Below are 21,518 nucleotides of genomic sequence, written 5' to 3'. Positions count from 1 at the left end.
GCTTTGCTTTGGGTTTTTGTTTTGACAAAGGAAACAACTGTAAGCACAAAACTGTGTTTTCCTTTATTAAAAAAAAAGAAATCCACTCTTTCCATTTAGCACTAGTCACATGCTTGTAGGGTAAGATCTGCCGTTTTCTGTAATCCTTAGTGAATTATTTCATTACCTCTGAAGCCTCTGCACAAGGTGTGACACCATGTTATCTGCAATGCCTGGAGAAGCCTCTTCAGCTAAATAAATCGCCTTTCGCAGTTCTTCTATGGAATCTGTGTTACCACCACACACTTCACTTTTCTCTTTCAACTGAAAGAAAAAAAGGAAGTGACACATTAATAATACATTCATAGTATTTCCATAAACAACATAATGCAAAATCTTACTAAAAAGTGACTGCTAGTGTTCACAGTGTCAAGATTTCTTTCATTACACACCCTCACATCCTGAAGACCTTCCTGAAGTTAATCTGTGCAGTAGTTATTTGGGTGTCATTCATCCTCACAAGATTTCAATCATTCATATATCCTTTTCATTCAAAATTCATGACACCACCCCACAAAACATGCACTGTTTGGCTGGAGCTGCTTGGTGTCAAGATGTGTTGCTCACACATGCACTTTTGTATACATCTTACACGCCTATAGGTTACACTTAGACACCGAGAGCGCATTTGTGTGAGCACTGTTAGAAAATGCTTTCACTGTCAACATGTGCAACAGAAAATCCTGAGTGCTCTCATCTTCTCCCTGAAACAAAAGATCCCACAATCAGACAGGAACTGGGGTTTGAGAGGGAAGGTCTCAGTGCTCAGCTTATGTAGGCGCTGGTATAATGTTCAGAGCATGACTGGTGAAATAATTTCTTGGAAATCCCTAAAGAGCTTTCAAAAATCTTATCAGGGTCTGGGCTTCCTTAGAAGAAGGCGTCATTTTACTAGCAGTAAGGGTGAAAGAAGGCATGGTCGTCTTTCAGGGACTGGACTTTCCCCAGCAGGCTGGATGTCTGCACTTACAAGTGTCTCTCCACATTTATCACTACAGCAGTTGTCAAGAGGTGCTTTGCAGCGTCCCCTTAAATCAACATTATTCCTTAGAAGGGAAAAAAAATGGTAAAAAAAATACTCCAGCAGGAGGCTGGCTGTGCATATAAGTGCTTTGGACCAAAGGGCATCTGAGTTGTTTATACAGAACTGAAGAACAGTGAAACAATTTCTCTAGAAACTCTTCACTTGGTTTGAGATCCCTGTGAACGCTGGAGCTATCGCTGGTCTGCATTAAAAAAAAATTACACACGTGCCTGCACAGTTGTGCACCCCAGTAATGAAGAAAGCTTGGTGTCAACACACGGAAAGGCTGCACCATTTTCTTGGATGTAATTTGTGCATGCAAACACTTTTGGCCCTGGTCAAGTATAGCAGAGGGTTTTGTTACATGGAATAAGCACGATCCCCAGTAAGCAGAAAGCAGAACTGGTGTATCAGGACATCTTTTGGAGTGTGGTATTAACACAAGACATTCCAGAGGGAGCAAAGTAGCAGTGAAGTACTTCAGAGGTGTCCAGGGAGAAGAGACATCTTCCCAAGCATTAAAGTGGCCTTTCAGGACTTTCTGAAGTCGATTTTCAACAGCTGTCAGCAGCTACAGCTCAGGAGGTGCCATCAGCACTGAGGAAAAGCTCTTACTTAAGAGGAATGTGAATCTTGCGAGGGAAAACACAGACAATAGTGATGGTTCTGGTTCCACGTTTAGTGATGGCTTCTAGGGAAGATGTTAGGGCTCCCTTCTGAAAACAACACAGGTCTGGACAGGAAAAGATGAGGGCACCACCTGTGTACAACAGCTCACACACAACGTCAGCAGCTCGCTGAAGATAACAGATAACTGACATGCATGATAACTTTATTCATTCTCAGGAGCTTTGTTTTTAAAAACCAGCTTTGCTTAAGTGCCTCAAACTTCAGACTGCTACTAGCACCAGAGGCCGGGCCCAATAGTTGAACAAACCTCTTCAGCCACGGCTCCTGATTAAGTTGTATCAGAGTTCAACTAAAAAAACAGGATGCTGAGCACAACCTTCCCCTGTAAGATTACTTAAAGACAGCTGTTGGTTTTTACATCTACTGTCTTCTATGTCGAAAGTTTTGAAGACACCATGACGACAAAAATACCTAGTTTCGTTCTTTTTGGAGGAGTTCCATGGTAACAAATGGAACCCTGAAATGTAGCACACTGCTTCTTCCACAGGGCACATAATTACCATGCCTTTAAGGAAAAGGAAACCCTGCAATGAAATTCTGGAGCAGTTTGGGAAAGTTGTGGCTATCCACCAGAAGCTGCATGAAATGGGAGCCTGAAGCATGATCCAAAAGCAGGCACCAGACTAAGACTTCTCCCACTGCACAAACCAGTGTTTGAGGAAGAACTCTTCTGTAGCTTCTATACACTGAGGACATGGAAGAAGATGGCAGTCTTACGAAATAAAGTGAAAAATGTTTCTGGGGACAGAAAGCAGCAATAAATGGAATGGCAAGCAAGAAAGGGCAAAGAATAAGAGAGCAACTAGTCAGCAATACCACGGGAAGGAAAAACCCAGAGCAGAGATCTCCAGAAGATATGTAGGAAAGGGCATGGTGGAGAGAAAGTGAAAATAAAGAAAGGATAAAAACGGAGGATGGACTGAGGAAAACAGCGGTTGCAAGACCCACATCACGCTTGATAGGGGTGAGGGAGGAAGAAAACCTAAAGGAGATGTGAAGCAATGAGAGAAATATTTGGGAGATGGGAAAGTCAGGAGTATCCTTCCTGAGCTGTATGCAAAACAACCTTCTGAATCATGATTTCATTCATTATAACAAAGTTAAGACAGCATTTTCACTAGAACAACTTTATTTCTGTAATGGTTACAATGGTTGAAAGCATTATTTAAATAAAATCTTTCATAGCAAAGATAGGGTGGGAGGGCAGGGTTTTTTGTTTGTTTGTTTTTAAGATAGAGTTCTATCAACATTTGTAAATAATCACATATAAATAAATATCTTCCCCTTCATATGATTTTGATTTATCTTAGTATTTGGAAAAACAAATATAAAACAATAGAAAATTCAGAATGGAAACAAATTATAGTTTTCAATCTGAAATTCGAAAGTTAAATTCTTGCTGGGCTGGGCTGCAGCCAAATATTGGCACAGTTAAGGGCTTAAATTTTGTAACAGATAAAACGATACATAAAATAATAAAGAGATAAAGCAGTGTCAAAATAAAAAATAAATAAATAGGAATGCTCTAATCCAAATATTTACTTGCCTTTCAATTTTTCATATTCATTGTTTTCAGCTGTTAGTTTGCTTTAGTATGGGTGATGTTGCTACAATGTTTAAGTACCACTGTTGGAAGCTAAACTAAGATCCTCACTGACCCACATGAAAGCAAAGGCTACAGGTAAAACTAACACAGTAAGTTCCAAATGGGATGCAGAAACCTTTGTAGAAACCCTTTCATCATTTATTTTTCAGAAATATAAATCCTAGAATTGCTTAAGCTTTGAAGCAGTAACTTACCTCTGCAAATAAAGGGGATATAACTGTAGACAGGCATTGGGATAGAGGCCTCTTTGGGATGTCCTTTTCCTAAGAAGAAAACAAAATTTGGAACAATTTAATTTCTGAAAAGAAACATCTTCACTGCATTCTGTTTCTAATCAGTGAGGAAAAAATAGTTCCAACATGCCACGCTTCATGAAAAATGTGTTTCTATGTATATACGAGTATGTAAATCATCTTGCACCACGGTGCTTTATTCCAAAGCACTGCGGAGAATAGAGGCTGAACTGAAGTTTAAGGCTCTGGCACTCAAATACATGCAAACTCAAAATTACGAAGAAAAAAAAATCCTACCAAGCATTCACCAAATCATATGCATGCTGATATTTACAAAAAGTTTTACAATTTAAATGCTTTCAGAGTTATAAAAAAAAATAAACTTGTGAAAAATCCTAAATCACCCCACTAAATTATTAAAGCACCAATTATCTCCTCTTACAATTCAATCGAAACTTTGAGCACCTTATTTCTTTGGAATTCCAAAGGCTGGGCCGCTCCATTCTCTAGATTCTTGGGGTCTTTTTCTCTTATTGTGAAGATCCACTCTCCTGAATCACTCCCACCTGAAGCCTGGCCATCTGGTTCACTGTGAGGAAAGAAGAAGAAAAAAAATAAGAAAAAAAGGATTATTGTTCATGTTCCTTCCACATATAACTTCCATTCATAACCAAAATCAGGATTCTATTGTGCAAGCCAATGAATATAAAGACAACTGTGAAAAGTAATACAACTTATCTTTTCAAGAAACTAAAGGCTTTTTTTTTTTTGAGAAAATAAAACTAAGATATTTCACTAAATGCTAAATTTTCAAGAAGAAATAGAGACATTAAAAGATTGAAAATAACTTCCCAAGTTACATAAACAAACAACATGAAGCGTATTATTTCTATCTGAAAATTGGCTGTAGCATAGTATCTCAACTAGGTAACAGAATTCGGGGGAAAAAAACAGAATAAATAATCCACTGCTTTTTCCTCTAGGAAAATGATTAAGACACTAGCATAGAATACCTTTCTAAAACTCCCACATGACATCCTGATCTCCAGATGGGAGAGATATGGATTTGAAGGGTGGACTACTCAGGATAAGGAATTGAATGGGTGGCTGCACCCAGAGAGTGGTGGCCAATGGCTCCATGTCCAGGTGGAGGCTGGTGACAAGCGGTGTCCCCCAGGGGTCTGTCTTGGCACCGGTGCCATTTAATACCTTTATCAATGACATAGATGATGAGATTGAGTGCACCCTCGGCAAGTGTGCAGATGACACCAAGCTGAGTGGTGCAGTCGATACAGCAGAAGGAAGGGATCCATCCAAAGGAACCTGGCCAAGCTTGAGAAGTGGGCTCACATGAACCTAATGAGGTTCAACAAGGCCAAGAGCAAGGTGCTGCACCTGGGTCAGGATAATCCCAGACCTGAGCACAGCCTGGGAGAAGAATTCACTGAGAGCAGTCCTGCAGAGGGCCACAAAGATACTCAGAGGGCTGGAGCACCTCTCCTATGGAGAAAGGCTGAGAGAGCTGGGGATGTTCAGCCTGGAGATAAGAGGACAGAGAGTAGTGAGGCCCTGGCACAGGCTGCCCAGAGAAGCTGTGGCTGCCCCATCCCCGGAGGTGCTCAAGGCCAGGCTGGATGGGGCTTTGGGCAAGCTGGTCAAGTAGGTGGCATCCCTGCACATGGCAGGGGGCTGGAACTGGGTGATCTTTAGGGTCCCTTCCAACCCAAACCAGTCTATGATTCTGTGATGCCTTGTTTATTGAGGTTGGGGATAAACTGACAAATTTCTTCCTGATTCAAAATATTCAGCTAAAAAAAATAGGGACACAGCATGGATTTAGCATATTATATTGACATAAATAAATCTTTTGCCACATTTTTTTGTGGATGTCATAGTAAACTATTTTTTTTCCTTTAACTCCTGGGAATTTGAAAGAATAAAAATATTTATGCTGAGAAAAACCTGTCACAGTGTTACATTTCACTTCGCACTGTAATAAATCTCCTTCTCTAAGCTCATTTCTTTATGAGCTGTGAATTAAGAGTGATCTGCAACAAAACCACCCATTAGAATAGCATCTTGTAGATACCATATAAAAAGTATTTTTAGTGCCCTACCAAGCCAAAAAACATATGATCAGCGTAAGAAAATCCTTCAGCATCTCTGCCTGAAATCACATCAAACTGTCTGTCAGGGAAAGAGGCAGATCTGCTTTCCATTAGCTCTAGTGAGCTGATCTATTTGGGAAGTTAGCACTCCATTGGATCAGCACGCCAAATCAATTCACCCTTTTATCACATCTAATACGAGGGCTGCTGTGGAAGTAGAGGGGAAAACAGGCTGAGATACTATGCTAAATTGTCTCATAAGCATTCAGCAAACATTTCAGTTCCAAATCCCCATTTTCGTAGGAGCATTATACCATTAACCCTCTCTTACACAGAAGGATATGCTTCTGCTCGCTTACTGCAGGTAGCCAAAATGAAGGGCAACCTGCCACCAAGGAGACAACTCCTCTCCTTACAGGGCCACATGCACACACAGCACAGTACAAATGTACACTGCTAGCTATTTGTGCAGGGTGAGGCCTAATTTTGCTCACAGGACAGGAGCACAGCCAGCCTTATGTCCAGAAAAAAAACTTAGACCCTACATAAAAGAGAAGCTAGTGAAGAATGGGCCAGGACAATTATTGTCAGTAGTTAAGTTACTTGCATAAAATCCCTTACAACACTGAAATTAAGATTTCATTAGCTTACCAAGGCTGCTAACGTGAAAAGCTGTAAATGAATAACAAAACATAGGAATATATGTGCTAGAAATAACTACTTGTCTCTTTATTTACAAAGAATATTTTATAAATTTGTCAGACTTACGTATCTGAGTCATCAGAGCTGGAGTCATCGTGACTTTGTTCAGATTTCCACCTCTTGTGCCTATCAATAAGTTCAGTCAGGTAGGAAGTTTTCTTTGCATTTCGTAAAATAAATTTGTGTTTTAAGAGTTCCTTTGCACTAGGTCTCTAAAAAAAAAAGTCGTATTTGAAAGTGTTAAAGTAACTCACTGTAAAAAAAAAAAAGCTGAATTACACTCCTTCTTATGTAGAGACTTATGATAGAACTTTACAGAAGTGCCAAAACAATATACTAAATTAATTTCCTTTGACATTCAAACGTAGTGGAGCCTGGGGTTATCACTCACAGCAGAGTTTTCCAACATCCCTATGGTTATTAGAATTGTTGCCTCCACTTCAAAGCTTTCTGAAGAGTTTGCATAGCGCTTTACTAACCTAGCTCTTAAACCTCATATATAAAAACAAATATTCACAAGAAAATCTCTCCCTTTTAAACCAGTTTCTGCATTAAGGCTAGGCAAAGCAAAAATACATTTGCCTCCTTAAAAAACTGTAATTATTTGTTCAAGGATTTCTCAGTTTTCAACTTTATTCTGAATCCTGTCTGTAATATATATACATATATACATACATATATATATATATATATATATAAATGTATGTATAACTCTTGATAAAATCTGATCAAGTTTATCTGTGGGTGGGCTATTTCCTTACCTGTCCTACTCTGCCTGTGCATCACTAAATGCTTTGTCCATTTTGAAAGAGTAACTTCTGCATGAAGTAAGCTTACAGTTCATTCATTTCTTAAAAAACAGAGTGGTAAATAAATACTGGTGTTATCAGTAAAGGAAGAAGTAACCAAACTTTAAAAGGGCAAGTTGCAACTTTCAGTTAATCTTTCCCTGTAAGTCACTAATAAAGATTCCCCCTTTAAACTCCTGTAAACGTTTTTTTCCACAGAGAATTCATGTAAACCAGTCAAGTTCTTTATGACATATTGAAGCACAACTGAAACTCACAAAGCTTGGGTCCTTGTTCAAGCAGGCCTCAACAAATTCTTTGAGGGATTTACTGAAGTTTCCTTCCAACGTTGGTGGATTGTTCTTAGGAATGAGGAACAAAACCTTCATCGGATGTAATTCTGAATGAGGTGGTTCTCCTTTTGCAAGTTCTATAGCCGTTATGCCTAATGACCAGATATCTGCCTGTAAGAAATAATCATTTAAAGATTAAGTTGAAGAAAGAGGAAACAATGTTGCTAGCCAAGGTAGATTTTAAATCTTTACTGTAAATCATTTTATATGTAAATTGTTCTTGCTAACAGTCAGATTATGTGGTTAACCACATAAAAGAGTTCATCAGCTGTTTTTACTCTCAATCATAAAGCAGTTCTAGTAAGAGTTTGAAAACTTATTCAACATTCAAAATCAGTTGTTACTAACAAATCTTTTTAAAATAATGGTAGGGTTGTTATAAACTAGCACTTTACCTCCTATATTCAAGTTTACTATTTAAGTATGAGGCAGGACACAATGCTGGGGTAAAAGATGTTATAACATGCATTTTTCTTCAGTATCAGCCAGTACAACTATAAGAAATTGAATAAATTAGAATATAATTTTCCTGGGGTTTAACACTGCCTCATGTATCATTCTTTTCACAGACTAGTGAAACACAGTCTAGAACAACATTAATCAATTTTTTCACCCCAAGATTTTAACCAGTTAAGTACTTGGTCCAAGTAGCTTCTGAAACATGGAAAGTGTTTTTCTGCCAGATCTGCTTTGTAAACCTCCTGAAAGGCATGTCTTGTAGGCCAAGAAAGCCTGCTGTACATGAAACCTCTCTAAAGTCACACTCATACAAAATGCCAATCCAAAGGCTTACGGCCAAGTTAGAGGGGCAAGTCAAATGACACTGCAGAGATCAGTGCTAGATCTGGTACCATTTAATTTCAGCGATGAGTTGAATTCACATTCTCCTGGATGTCACAACATGCAGACTGTTGTTTTAGGGTAGATATATTTCTTTCACAGATTTTCATCATCAAAATGGACTATTCCTTCCAGGAAATTTAGCCTCTCTGGCTCCAAACCCCGTTGTCAAATCTGCCTGAAGTAATGCATCCTAAAACTTTATGTTCTGGTGAAATAGCACATTGGGTTTACGTGACAAGGTTTTCGTAGCAGGGAGCTACCAAAAATCTCTGTTCCAAACAAGGACAAGATATCAATTAAGTACATTCAAGTTTTGGTTTTCAAGATCCATTTCCGGGTAGTGGAGAGAGTACAGAATTTATTTATCGTTACTGTCCTTATTAAGTGACCCTTTAATCCACCCTGTCTCTGCTCAGTTGATATCCTAGGTCATCTCTGACCACTTAATACAGGACTACAGGCTGATAGCTACATAGCACTACTAAAAATGGGCTCCTCCTTCCTTGTTCAGACAGTATTTATTCTATTATTAAAAGCGTAGTTACTTTATTTTGTAAGTCAATATGGAAAATATCTAAGTTAATTAGCATACCATCGAATTTATGAAATGATGCTTTGTTAGCCCATGTTACAGAACCACCATCTCACACTGAATGCAGCAGATTATATATGTAAATGAGCTTTGAGTTCAACTTAGCTGATAACGCTGTTATTAAGATAAGTTCTCAATTCTGAGTATAATTGTGAGTACATTTCCTCTGGTAGGAAAGCTTTTTCTTGGTTATGAAAGAAAAATGTCACCTGTGAAGAAGGTTCTTTGTGTTAGCAACTGAGAGTTATTATTTCTGCTTCCTTCTGAATCTCAGTTCAAGAAAAATGTGTTAAAGCCATATAAATCAGTAATTTTCTTCTGCCAGACTTTCAGTCACAGATGGAGCATGTATGTTTATGTATAAAAATCAAGTTAATATACGTTTATGCGTGCATGAACACTTCATTTTTTTCCACTCACGTATTTATAACCTTCTACTGTTAACGACCTTCCTCCACAAAAAATGAAATACAAAGTAAAGTGTCTTTTACCTTTGAATCATATGCAGATTGCTTTATGACTTCGGGTGCCATCCAAAAGGGTGTTCCCACAAAGGTATTCCTCTTTATTTGTGTATCTGTTAGTTGTCCTGCTACTCCAAAATCTGCCAGTTTTACTTCTCCTTGTTCAGATAGCAATACATTAGCCGCTAGAATAAGGATGAAGAAATAGTGTTAGAGGAGCTCATGCACTATAAATTAAGACTCTTGCAAAATCACATTTCTTAGTTTCAACTATCATGATACAAATAAAAACAATTTACCTTTAATATCTCTGTGGATTTTCTTTTCTGAGTGTAAGTAATCAAGTCCTTTGAGTATCTCCCTCAGTATTGTGGCGATCTGGGTTTCATCAAGTGAGCCAGGTTCTAGCTAGGAGACAGAAGAAGAATTTATGTGTGTGTGTGTATAAAAGGAGAAATGGAGAGACCAGAAATGGAACTGTGAGCATGAAATAAATCCTTCTACCACACCTCAAAACTTCTCGTTTGCTAATTTTGTAACATGAGACACAATCCACAATACCCTCAAGAAAATACATAGTTCTAAACTAAGTTGTCTTGTGAAAAACAAATATTTAAGTTATCTAAAATGCTTCTAAAAGTTTTTAAATGTTCCATAAAGACACAATTTCAAGTTATCACGTTATTGCTTTGTGGTCAAGTCATACACAGTCTTTGAAATCATCTACGTTATCAACTCCTTCTTAAGATTACACTGAATTTAGATGTGCAAGTCTATATGGACCCAAATCTCGAAGTCTGAGAAGGAAACTGAGGTATTTAAGGTGCCACATCAGCAATCTCATCCAGCATTACTATATGTTAGATGAGATTGTGTGAAGTTCCCCAAAACACAACTCAAAACTCCAGGCTGACAAAGCTCTGCATATTTAAGAAGTTATCTTTCTTCCACATAAAACTGAAGGTGTAAGTCTGTAAATCATGAGAATGAACAATTCTGAGTAATTTCATTCCGAGAAGAGACAGCAGGGGGAGGATATCTCACAGCTCTCTGCTTCTGAGATAAATTCTGAAGCTGAGTGTGCCACTAACTTGAAAGTGATAGAGGAAAGGTCACTGCCTAAAACAGGCTTCCTAACCAGTAAGGGCATTTTGAGAGAAACACAAACTCAGAGAACAGTTCTGGTGCAGGGTGGGTGGGCACTGGGACGGGCTCCCCAGGGCAGTGGTCATGGCACCAAGCCTGCAGAGTTTGAGAAGCATTTGGACAATGCTCTCAGACACGTGGTCTGATTTTTGGGTGGTGCTGTGTGGAGCCAGGAGTTGGACTCAATGATCCTTGTGGGTCCCTTCCAGCTCAGGATATCCTAAGATTCTACTCCTGTATTTTAGGCTACCCCAAAAGAACAGCCACTGAAAAATAAATCAGGTAAAAATAAAATACTACATCCATCAGAAATCCTCACCTAGTAAGCAGGAAAAAAGGTAGGCTTTCTGGTAATCCCGACAACATATTATTTGTTTTTATCTTTGTAGCCTTGCTTTCGACCTTTTTTTTTCTTTACTCTAGCTTTGAAAACATCCTCATAAATGGTTCATCTCAGCATTGATATAATCTCAGTAAAACTAACATTCTGTTCTTATGAGAGCAATAAATAGGCACACACATGATGCTGCCACTCCCTGAAGCCCACAAAGACATTCTCAGGGCTTTGCTTTGGCTAGGCTGCAAATACCAGTTCAAGATTTGGTGACCATGGCACATTACATCCAACAGTGGGAACTCCTCTGTCAGATGTTAGCTCACCCAAATGAGCACAAAGTTGGGAAAACAGGCTGTGACTTGGACCACTGGTGCCTGTACCTTCACCACAAGCCTATTAAAATTGAGAGCCTATGTATTTGTAATTGCTTTAAGTGCACTTTCTCTCGCAAGGTGTGACTTGGAAAATAGCCTTTAGGTATTTAAGCACGGAAGACACCAGGCTAGTAAGTCATGCATACGCTTCAACCACAGAATTTGAGGTCCCCATGCAGCCTTGCTTTGTGTAAAAGCAAAATAAAGAGTGCCAATTCTCGTACTGGATTCCAGCTGGGGACCATGATGTGTATGTTTAGAGCCAGGAAAACAAGCAGCAGGACATGAATTCAACATGGATGAAGCACACAAGATGCTTGATGTACAAACACTTGGACGATGATTTCAGTTCTTCAGTTCTGTAGCAAAATCCTTTCAATGACATTTCAAGACGTGACCAAAGACTTTGTACTATTCTAGGCAACAACTTACAGAACAAATATGTTCTGTATATTTTTATGTTATCTGTATATTCTGTATGTTATCACACAGGTGAATGAATGTGATTTTAAAAAAAAAAGATTCAGAAGGAATATTTGAGAACATCTTTTTTCTTCTCACTCTTACACACCTTTTTGACTTATTAAGTTATAGAAGTACACCCAAACAGTTTCTAGTTGCTTTTCTTTTTGCTTTCTCACTTGTCCTTTTTTCAGGACAAAATTATCAGAACAACAAATATACTTTTTTCGCAATATATCTTTGTTAGGAACATTATTTCTACATAAGCACAGAATTCCTTCTTAGAGGGTATGGAAACTAAAGGTATAAATGGGTTCAAAAAGGTAATCCCAATTAAAGCATAGCAGCTCAACTGCCAGAAGTCTGCATTTACCAGCCTCTCCTCTCATCTTCAGGATGTCAGCAGCAGACTGCCACACAGGCATTTATACTTTCACTCTTTCTTCAAGCATTTATTAGTTGCCCCAGGTGAGAACAACAAACTGCTGCAGTCAGTCAGTCTCAGCTGGTATGATAATTTGCATGTACTCAAAACACGTATTATCATTTTCGTAATACTATTTTTTAAATCCACAATAAATACAACACTGTATGTGATTTTTTATTTTTTAGATGGCTGATGTGAATTGCCAGCATCCAGGCCAGGAAAATGCAATCTACATTGAACCTTTTGAATTATGATTCAAAATTGGGCAATTATTTTGACAATTTATCTGGTGCAATTAATCTCATCTTTCAAACATATTGAACCACCTCTATAACCATTCTTCGCCAAGCAGATCTCCTTGCAGCACTCTTTGATGGAAGAGAAATGGAATGGATATGGTTCACTAAGTTTGCAATTTATAAGGTTGTACTTTTTTTCTCTCTTCTTTCTTAACACAACCAGGGAGAATTGTGTTAGGAGAATTACGAAACAGAAAATACCGTTTTCAGCCTTTAGTGTTCTCTGGTTGACTGAAGATCAGCATTCAAAAATGTTTATATCCTGCTTCCAATATTAGGTTGCTTAGCTCCCTACCATCTCTATAAATAATCAGTCATGCCTCATGGAAAATAATATTTTCCTGGCATTGAGAAGCATTTTTTTCTCCTTTACTGGAATATCCAAATTAAAACAAAATGTTTTGTTTAAGGCATCTGGTTATGCTACCTTCCAACTTAGAAAGTAATAATTTCACTTGTAAGACCATAATTTTCTGCTATTATTACAAAAAAGAGTATCACAGACAAATGATACCACTAATGTTTCCAGAATTATATTGGAGGACAATTAATGTGAGGTAAGGTAACAAAAATCATATAAAGTTTACTTACTAGATCAAGTGCAGAGCCTCCACCCAGATATTCCATTATTATCCATAACTTTGTATCCTGCAAAACAAAAAACAACAGAAAATACATTAAGTTTTAAAACAATCAGTTATCATTAAGTTATAATGGGAATCATTCCATTCTTTTTGCTGAAGAATCTACTGTTTTAAATTACTATAAATGTTTAGCTGTTCCTCCAAAACACCTTTGGGTTATTCTTTACAATGTGATATTACTTTTAGTCCCATCTGATGTGGAATTCATTTAGTCTGCCACAAGCTATTTACACAACTATCTGTGCTCAAAAAAAAAATAAATAAAAATCTGTTCATCTAAATCAACAGGAGAAAAGCTACTTCATATGTACCGACAGGTAAGAGGGCAGACATTAGAAGCTGATTGCTTCTAAATAACTGATGTATACTCTTAAACATCAAACTCAAGTTCATTTTATGGTACCTCCTTTGTGCCCTGATACTAATGCTATTATAATACAGATTGTAACGAGGCAAGAAGAATTTTCTTTTCAATTCCTGCCAAACAGTCGTGTAGCAGGACACCTCTTGCCTTTATGCTGAAAATATGAAGAGCATCTCTTCAGTGTCTAATTCAATGGTCAAAGCTTCAGAACTGGGAAACAAAAAAGGCTAGAACCAAGACTGGACAATTGCTCTGAAACTCTGAGTTCACTTATCTATTAACATGCAGGAGCTACCCACCTACTTGTTCTTATCACCCTCATGAGTACATTCTGAAAAGTATTTGCTGAGACATGAAAGAGACGGGAAAGTGGAGGAGTATAAACTCACACATTTAAAAATTCTGATTACAGACATTCAAAATACCAAATACATCATATATAGTAGATTTCCTTTCATTAGTATAAAATGTCTTGATTTTGATTATCTTTGTTCATACAGATACTACAAATATTTTCTTGCATAACTTGACTCCTGTCTAGGTTGACTTTCATTTAAAATTTATTCTTCACATCACTGCATTGTTTCAGCTTCTTGAAAGGTAACCCACAACTTATTTGTCTCTGACCTAAGGAAGAATACAGGTAAATTGTCTCCTCTATTGTTCATGTATAGAATTTCGGACAACTATGTTCAAGAAAGATGAAGCAACCTAGTAAGATAAAGAATTATTTAAGATAACAACTGCAATTTGTTAGCTTTAGATAGTAAAATAAAAGCTGAAGAAAAAAAACGAGCTACTATATTCTCAAGGAAAAGTTTGATACACATTACAGGAGTGTTTAATAAAAATATGCCATACACTGTAAAAGAGACTGGACCCAGTCACTTCTCTCTGCTGTTTGCAGTATTTTATTCTCAGGTACACTAAGAGAAGCATCAAATCCATCCACCCTACAGTAATGCACCTCCTGTAGGTAACAGCACGCAGCCCTCCCCACCCACCTCCAGATTCACAAACTGTACCATTGTTAAGATCGATCTTGGATTAGTTCCTTCATCACCCACTATTTTTAACACAGAGATCCCATTAAATTTAGATACTTGTTCTTCAGGAGTCAATGGTATTTGACAAACATTCAATCTTGTTAAAAAGACTTTAAAAGAACCAAAACATCTTTTTAGGAAAAAAAATATTTAAAATACAATTTATCTTATCTACATATAGCATGTGGATAATGCTTACTTTTTGCAGACATCACAGACATTCCAAGAATCACTCCCTATCTTGAAAGAGTCCCTTAACAATTCTGAAATATGTACTTTGCTGCTTCTCAGTTTCTCAGATTTTGCCTTAAGTCTTCTGGGTTCTAACAGTTCGAGAACAAGCATGCTTCTGAGAGGTGTCTTACTCTAAGTTACTTCACATTCAGAAAACTTCCTCAGCTCAATCAAAATTATCATATATATTTTATATATCGCTACATATAAAAAACCTCACCTGCTTCCATCTGAAAATTTGTTTTCTAAAGCAGCATGAAATGCCCCGAGTATTCCAATTTTATGTGTCTGCAAATAATAATTTAAGCGCAAACATGTCAGCTGTATCACTCTCTACCTGTTATTCCGATGGAAAAGAAAAAGGCAGGGCAAATGAACCCATTGATCCTCTCTCTCAAAAAAACAAACAAACAAACAAACAAAATGAAACAAAACAAAACAAACAAAAAAGGAGTCAAGAAGAGATGTGTCTTCCTTTTTCTATTATCTCAATTACCATGTGGATTTAGAGAAACAATTTTAATTAAGATGTAACTATTTCCCCAAAGAGAAATTCTCACAGAACTAGATATTGAATTTTCCAGCCTCAGAATTGAAAAAAAAAACTTTGAAAATAGTTATTTAAAATAAGTTGCAAATTAGAAATCCAGAAGCGGCATAAATTAACTAAAAATTATAATTAAAGAATATAATTTTAATTGTGTAGATACACAATTGTGTAATATAAAATTACACAATAATAAATTACAGAAGTCAGACTTTTTTTTTTAAATCCTCAGTTATCTTTTCACTTTTTTCGCTAGTTTGCTCAGCCTTTTCTCCTAAAGCTTTCATCATCAACTGCTTAGGGTCCTATGTCTGAATTTACAATATAGTAACCATGAATCCAGTAAACTCAGGAATACGAAGGTCTTAAAACAGATCTAAAATTCAGTAAAGTGTGGAAATGCTTTTAGGACACACAACTATTGATATCCCAGTGTGCAGCTAAGCAGTAGCTATCAGTTATGGCACCTTTATATTTGTAGCCTGAGATTAAAAGTGATCTTTAAGGCCCATAGTTCATCCTTCCCCTTGCCACAGAAATGCTGCTCAATTTCAAGGCCTGTATTTAGTTAAAGTTTTCATCATTCATGCAAAATACCTGCATAGAGGTAACTACTGTTGTAGTGAATCTTAACAGCACCTTCAATTGACCCCTACTGGAAGTCTTTGGCTTTCTTAGTTCAAATCTTCACACTGCTTAACAAGAAAAAAAAAGTGCTTTTGGTGAAGCAGTTTTAATGAATTGCTTGATACATATTTTACTTTTAGAGCCAGTAACCTGTATACACTTATTTTATGCCACGCAACAACAGCAAAACACAAGTAGAGCACCACTGTCAACTCACTTTGGCATCACCAGAGTAACAAACCTCCCTCCTCTTGCCCTTCCTTTACAAGCATCTCTGGCATGCTTCACAATCCCTAACTTACTGCCACTTTCCGTTTTAAGGATGTTGAAATTGTTTTTCTTGCCTGTACTTCTTTCTTTGTTCAGCACTTATCCCGCATTTTTCCTTTCAAAGGAAGCACTAAAATCATTAAATCTTCCACAGCCTAGATTAATAATTACATATTTACACAAAATCACTCGCATTTGCAAAAAGAAGCTACACTTACATACTCAGACTAGGACCATTAAGTGTTCAATTTTAAGATCTGAAGCAAGACCAATTGTCTTCTTAAGCATCAGTCCCAACATAGCATTGATTTTTCTTCCAAGCACAGTGGAGCCATGGTGAGTCATCAAGCCAAATTTAGGATTACTATTTCTCTAGATGAGCGCATTAATTGAAGGCACACGGTCCATTTCCTTTTTCAACGTAGGAACAAGAGGTTTTTTCTCTGGTCCCATGAAACTGGGCAAAGGAACAGCTTTGCAATCTAAAAGCTCTCTCACAAATGCAGAGCTTCTGTGAACCCTTTCCAAACTAGGTTGCTCTTCTTACAGTTGGACTTCTGATTTTAACTCTAAAATCACACAAAAGCCTTACAATAGCAGCATTATTTCTGATGAAGTATTCACCATTTATTCACTTATACACCATGAAAACAGTTGTAAGATAAGCGCAGTTACAGCAAGTAAAGAACTTCTTTTAATATGTAAAATCAAGGACCATCCACTCCCCCCAGCTATCCAACAAAAAAATCTCCCCTACAGTCTCCAAAGCAGAACAGAAATCAGAGTGTAGAAGAAATATACAGAAATAAGTAATCAAGATTAAAATGTTTCTTTACAAGTCATTATGAAGCTAACAAAACATTTCAACAAACATGGAGAAGGCTAGCCTCAGAGATTTGTTTGTGTATTTGTTTATGTATTTAGCAGGAAGAATGTACACACGTGTTTCTTTGCAGTATGATATTAAACAGGAGAGATTCACCTACGTACTGGGTTTATGTGGCAAGGTTTTGGTAGTGGGGGGCTGCAGGGGTGGCCTCTGTGAGCAGAGCCCAGCAGCTGCCCCATGGCAGGTCAGAGCCAGCTCCAGACGGCTCCAAAAGGGACCCACTGCTGGCCGGAGCTGAGCCGGTGACGTTCATTGTGCCTCTGGGAAAGTAGTTTTAAGGAAGGGAAAAAACTCCTGCACAACAGCAGCCGGGAGAGCAAGGAGTGAGAACCAGGCCTGCAGCCCCCAGGTGAGCGCAGCAGAAGGGCAGGAGGTGCTGCAGGCAGGCAGCAGCAGTTCCCCTGCGGGCTGTGCAGGGAGAGGCCCCTGGTGGAGCAGGCTGTCCCCCTGCAGCCCATGGGTCCCACATGGAGCAGATCTCCACGCTGCAGCCCCCCCATGGGTGGAGGAACCCCCGGTGGAGCAGGTGGATGTGGCCTGGAGGAGGCTGTGGCCCATGGAGAGGCCCCGCAGGAGCAGGCCCCGGGCTGGAGCTGCAGCCCATGGAGAGGAGCCCACGCAGGAGCAGGGGTCTGGGGGGATTTAAATGTTATCTAAATCACCTTTCCTGAGAGAAAGAGGGGTTGCAGAGAATAAGATAATACAGCGTCATGAACAAGAAGGACCAGAAGAACTTGAAGCACCAGCTGACCTGTGCAGCGCTTCAGAGTTTAGCCACAAGTCTTAGAACGAGGAAGTCAATTAATGCACTTTGAAAACTGTTGCACAACCGTGAGCCCGCCTGTTTTTAAGCGAAACAAAATCCTCCCACCTATTGTAAGAATATTTCCCACCTTAAATTCATGGTGCATGATTAGCAGCAGAATAAAAGGTACTTAATAAACAAATGTGAAATCCTTTTACTGAGGGCTTGGTTTGGTTCAGAGACAAATGATTGGCAAATCCCACTCAGAATCTGTATTTGCAAACATTTTAACATGTCAATCATTACGAGGCAGAAGGAATCACAAACTAGAAGTTACATATTTGACTGAAATAACACAACAGATCTGCTAATCCAAGTAAGAGCTAGATTAAGTTCATCTATACACTAAAAGCTTTACCATCGTTTGATACTGTAGGTTTTTCTACTAACCCCAAGACAGAGGGTATCCAAATACCCTGATCAGAACCTCAGTTAATCTGGAAAATACAAACTAGTTACAAATCGCACAATGTGATGTGATTTTTTTTTTTTGGAAAGAAAGAAGGATTTTACAGATACTTCACGTGTGTTTTTAACCATGCATCTGAAGCCCGTGCTCAACTATACCACCAGGTGGCACAATCACAATGCCAAAGATGCTCTCTCACTGCCCCCCAGCAAAGGTCCAGCCCCAAAACAAGCTGTGCAACCAAACTGAAGTACAAAAACCACCTGTCTAAGGTAAAACTGAAAACACCTGGCACTCCAACACCCTTCGTGAAAAGAGGAAGAGATGATTAAGCAAACAAATGCATCCTATTTGCTCACAATCATCAACTTCAGGCATCTTTTTATTCATTCGCCCTCCCCTTTGAACATCAGGTCACAGCAGCAGTCCCTGCCTTGTTACACAGGATGAAGAATAGGCAGAACCTGGCATTCAAGTCCTCATTACCTTGTTAACTCAAATGGACATCTGTGAGTTTATATTCAGAGGTAAGGTAGCGATCAATCAGGAAAAAAAAATAGGATGCTATGAATGATGCTTTGAGACACCAACAGGAAACGGTATTTACCTAATTGTGGCACTTGCTTCTCTTAGACAAGCTAAAACCATTTCACAAGCAACAATAAACGTTGCCATCTTCTCAAATCTGAAAACATCTATCAAGAAGTATCAAGACCTCCAAAATATTTTATATGCCTTTCCCTAAGAGCTTACAACTTCTAGAAAAAAAGGAATATATATACAAGAAAATGATTCTAAACTGTTAGAGAGAAGGCACCTAAATATGAAATATCACCATTGGTCCTTGAAACTCATCAGGATTTGCAACCTTTCCAGTGTGTTAGCTGACTCTTCACTTTCTAGATCCACAGATGAGTGCTAGAACAGGTACCGATTGTCAAAAAGTGAGTTCTTTATCAGCACCTCCATAAAGATACCAACAATATTCAGCAAATGCATGGTTTTGGCAACAAATACGTGGAGCTCCACCACAGAGCCTCAATTCCTGTCATATCTAGGCTAGTAACAAATATTACCTTGATATATTATTGGTTCAATTTAAACCTAATCAGAACTAGATCCAGTGTTACCATATGTTAACGATGCGAAGTGCACCATTTGCTTGCATGCCATTCTTTCCAGAACACGATCCTTGGACAGAGAAGGTAAGGAACGCATCGTTAAACTTCACACAGCACTTCCACATGCCAGTTAAGATTGCTCAGTGTCATTTAATAACTTCTTTGACAGATGAAAGGGATGTGACAAAGGATTGAATTCACTGATCACAAGTTATTTACACTGCAGCTTCCCCAAAAGGGGAACATCTCAGCCACACAATTCTGTTAAGCTTAAGTAACAAATAATCAAGCTCTCCCCCCTGCAAATGGGCACATCGATTCTACCACTCCGTATCTAGCTCCTGCAGCTGTACAACAGCTATCAGGAAGGGCTATAATGTTTTTACAAGCGTTTGGAACTATCTTCACAGGGGACAAACCCAGATAAAAATCTTTCATCGCCTATTCACATCACCTTTCTAACACACTACAGTTTGCTCTTAAGCACAATCTCAGTAAGTACTGTTGTTTTTCTCGCATATCTGATAAGCAAAAAGCTCTCCAGCCTTATTACAAGGAACAAGGAATTCCACTATCATTCCAGAGCCTCATAACAAGTTTATTGAGTTTCACCATTCATTAACCCTTCACTAGAATTTCCCTTGACAAATTATTCATCTGCTAATGTTCCTCCATCTATTTCCACCTACCACAATACAAACTTGCATAGATTGATATATCATTTTATCAAGAGGGATGTTACTTGTTTATGACATCAGATTCCATTAAAAAAAAAAAAAAAAAGAAAAAAACACCATCTATATTACATAAAGATGCTGATACCTGAAGAACCTGAAAATCACATGACATGGAAAAAAAAATGGTTGGCTCTGAAGAACAAAAGACACTATTTCACGAGAGAACAAGGCTAAAGTCACAGATAGATACCCTATACCAGATACTCTATATAAAGTCACACAAAGATACTCTCTGGATAAACTCTCCTCTCCCTCCCCTTTTCTCCTCCCCATCCTGTCACAACAAATGGTTCATGCCTTAGAATAGTGTCTTCAAGGACTGTCCAGTGTTCTCAGAAAGGTGAAGAAACTGAACACCAACTGAAACACCAAACAGGCGCAGTGAATTGCCATCCTTAAAATTGGTATCCCCCACTTTGGGGTTTTGAAGTGTAAGAAGAGCAAAGGCAGATGTCATAAAGTACAGATCAAGATATTTATTCAGCAAGAAAGCAGAAGCAAAAATCTAGTCATGCTGAAGTAGATAATCTGGTATACTACTGAAGACCACAGATGAAGTTTATTTTTCTTCTTACATGAATGACTATTACCAATTGACAGGCTCCAAAGAGAGAAGAAAAAAAAAATTGCTCTGAACATCAGTTTTCTCCAGTAAAAAAATTGACAAAGGAATAACTAGATTTGCCTTTGAAAGGCATTTAAGTATTTCATGAATTCCAGAGCCTCCAAATAACATAACGCCTCCCACATATAGCTAGGTCTCTCATTTTATTATAATCAATATCCACCAACAAGCCAGAAAGCAGTGTAGCAATTCTTAACCCTAAAAAAATAAAAATAAAAATTCTTCCACTGATTCTAGAAAGTTACTCAAATTAAGAAAATAAAAAAATGCCTTTGTTTCCTTCTCATCCACTCCCAGAAGAGGGTAACCCCTTAATAAAATATATATTTGTGATTCTGTTTAGGTTGTCTTACAGGAACAAAATGAACTTGATAAGATTTACACTAGCTTCAGTGTGGTACTGCTCATTTCTGCACTTTCAGTAAAACCTTGCTGAGAAAAAAAAAGTGATAGAATAACTCCCAGAAGGGGAAAAAAAAAAAAAAAGAAAGAAAAGGAAAAACAAAGAAGTTGTGAAAGTTTCATTCATTGAATTTGATTTAAATATATATATATACACTTGAATATTTTGCCTCTTTGAATACCAGAAGAAGGGGCATAGAAATAACACATTGTGGAAAGACTACATATTAAGAAAAAAAATAAAAAATCCTACAATTGACCAGTATATTTACATTTGAAACATAGAAGATTACAAAAGAATTTTGTAATGA

At 38.0% G+C, this 21,518-nt stretch overlaps 1 protein-coding gene across 2 annotated transcripts in view; it reads right to left on the bottom strand.

Moving 5' to 3' along the window:
* The window catches only part of STK24 (serine/threonine kinase 24), a 52,326-nt gene that overhangs the window by 5,150 nt on the left and 25,658 nt on the right, over nucleotides 1-21,518 (bottom strand). For both annotated transcript variants that reach the window (XM_038173457.2, XM_027443372.3), the window contains 8 exons: nucleotides 13,079-13,135; nucleotides 9,742-9,850; nucleotides 9,470-9,627; nucleotides 7,469-7,654; nucleotides 6,469-6,614; nucleotides 4,058-4,181; nucleotides 3,554-3,622; nucleotides 167-303 (listed from right to left, as the gene is read on the bottom strand). In XM_038173457.2, the coding sequence (XP_038029385.2) occupies nucleotides 167-303; nucleotides 3,554-3,622; nucleotides 4,058-4,181; nucleotides 6,469-6,614; nucleotides 7,469-7,654; nucleotides 9,470-9,627; nucleotides 9,742-9,850; nucleotides 13,079-13,135 (986 nt within the window). The remainder of the gene's footprint in view (nucleotides 1-166; nucleotides 304-3,553; nucleotides 3,623-4,057; nucleotides 4,182-6,468; nucleotides 6,615-7,468; nucleotides 7,655-9,469; nucleotides 9,628-9,741; nucleotides 9,851-13,078; nucleotides 13,136-21,518) is intronic.

This window comes from Anas platyrhynchos, chromosome 1 (assembly GCF_047663525.1).
Source record: "Anas platyrhynchos isolate ZD024472 breed Pekin duck chromosome 1, IASCAAS_PekinDuck_T2T, whole genome shotgun sequence".
Classification (NCBI taxonomy): Eukaryota; Metazoa; Chordata; class Aves; order Anseriformes; family Anatidae; genus Anas; species Anas platyrhynchos.
Note: the sequence above shows the minus strand (reverse complement) of the source record. Positions and strands in the feature narration are given on the sequence as shown.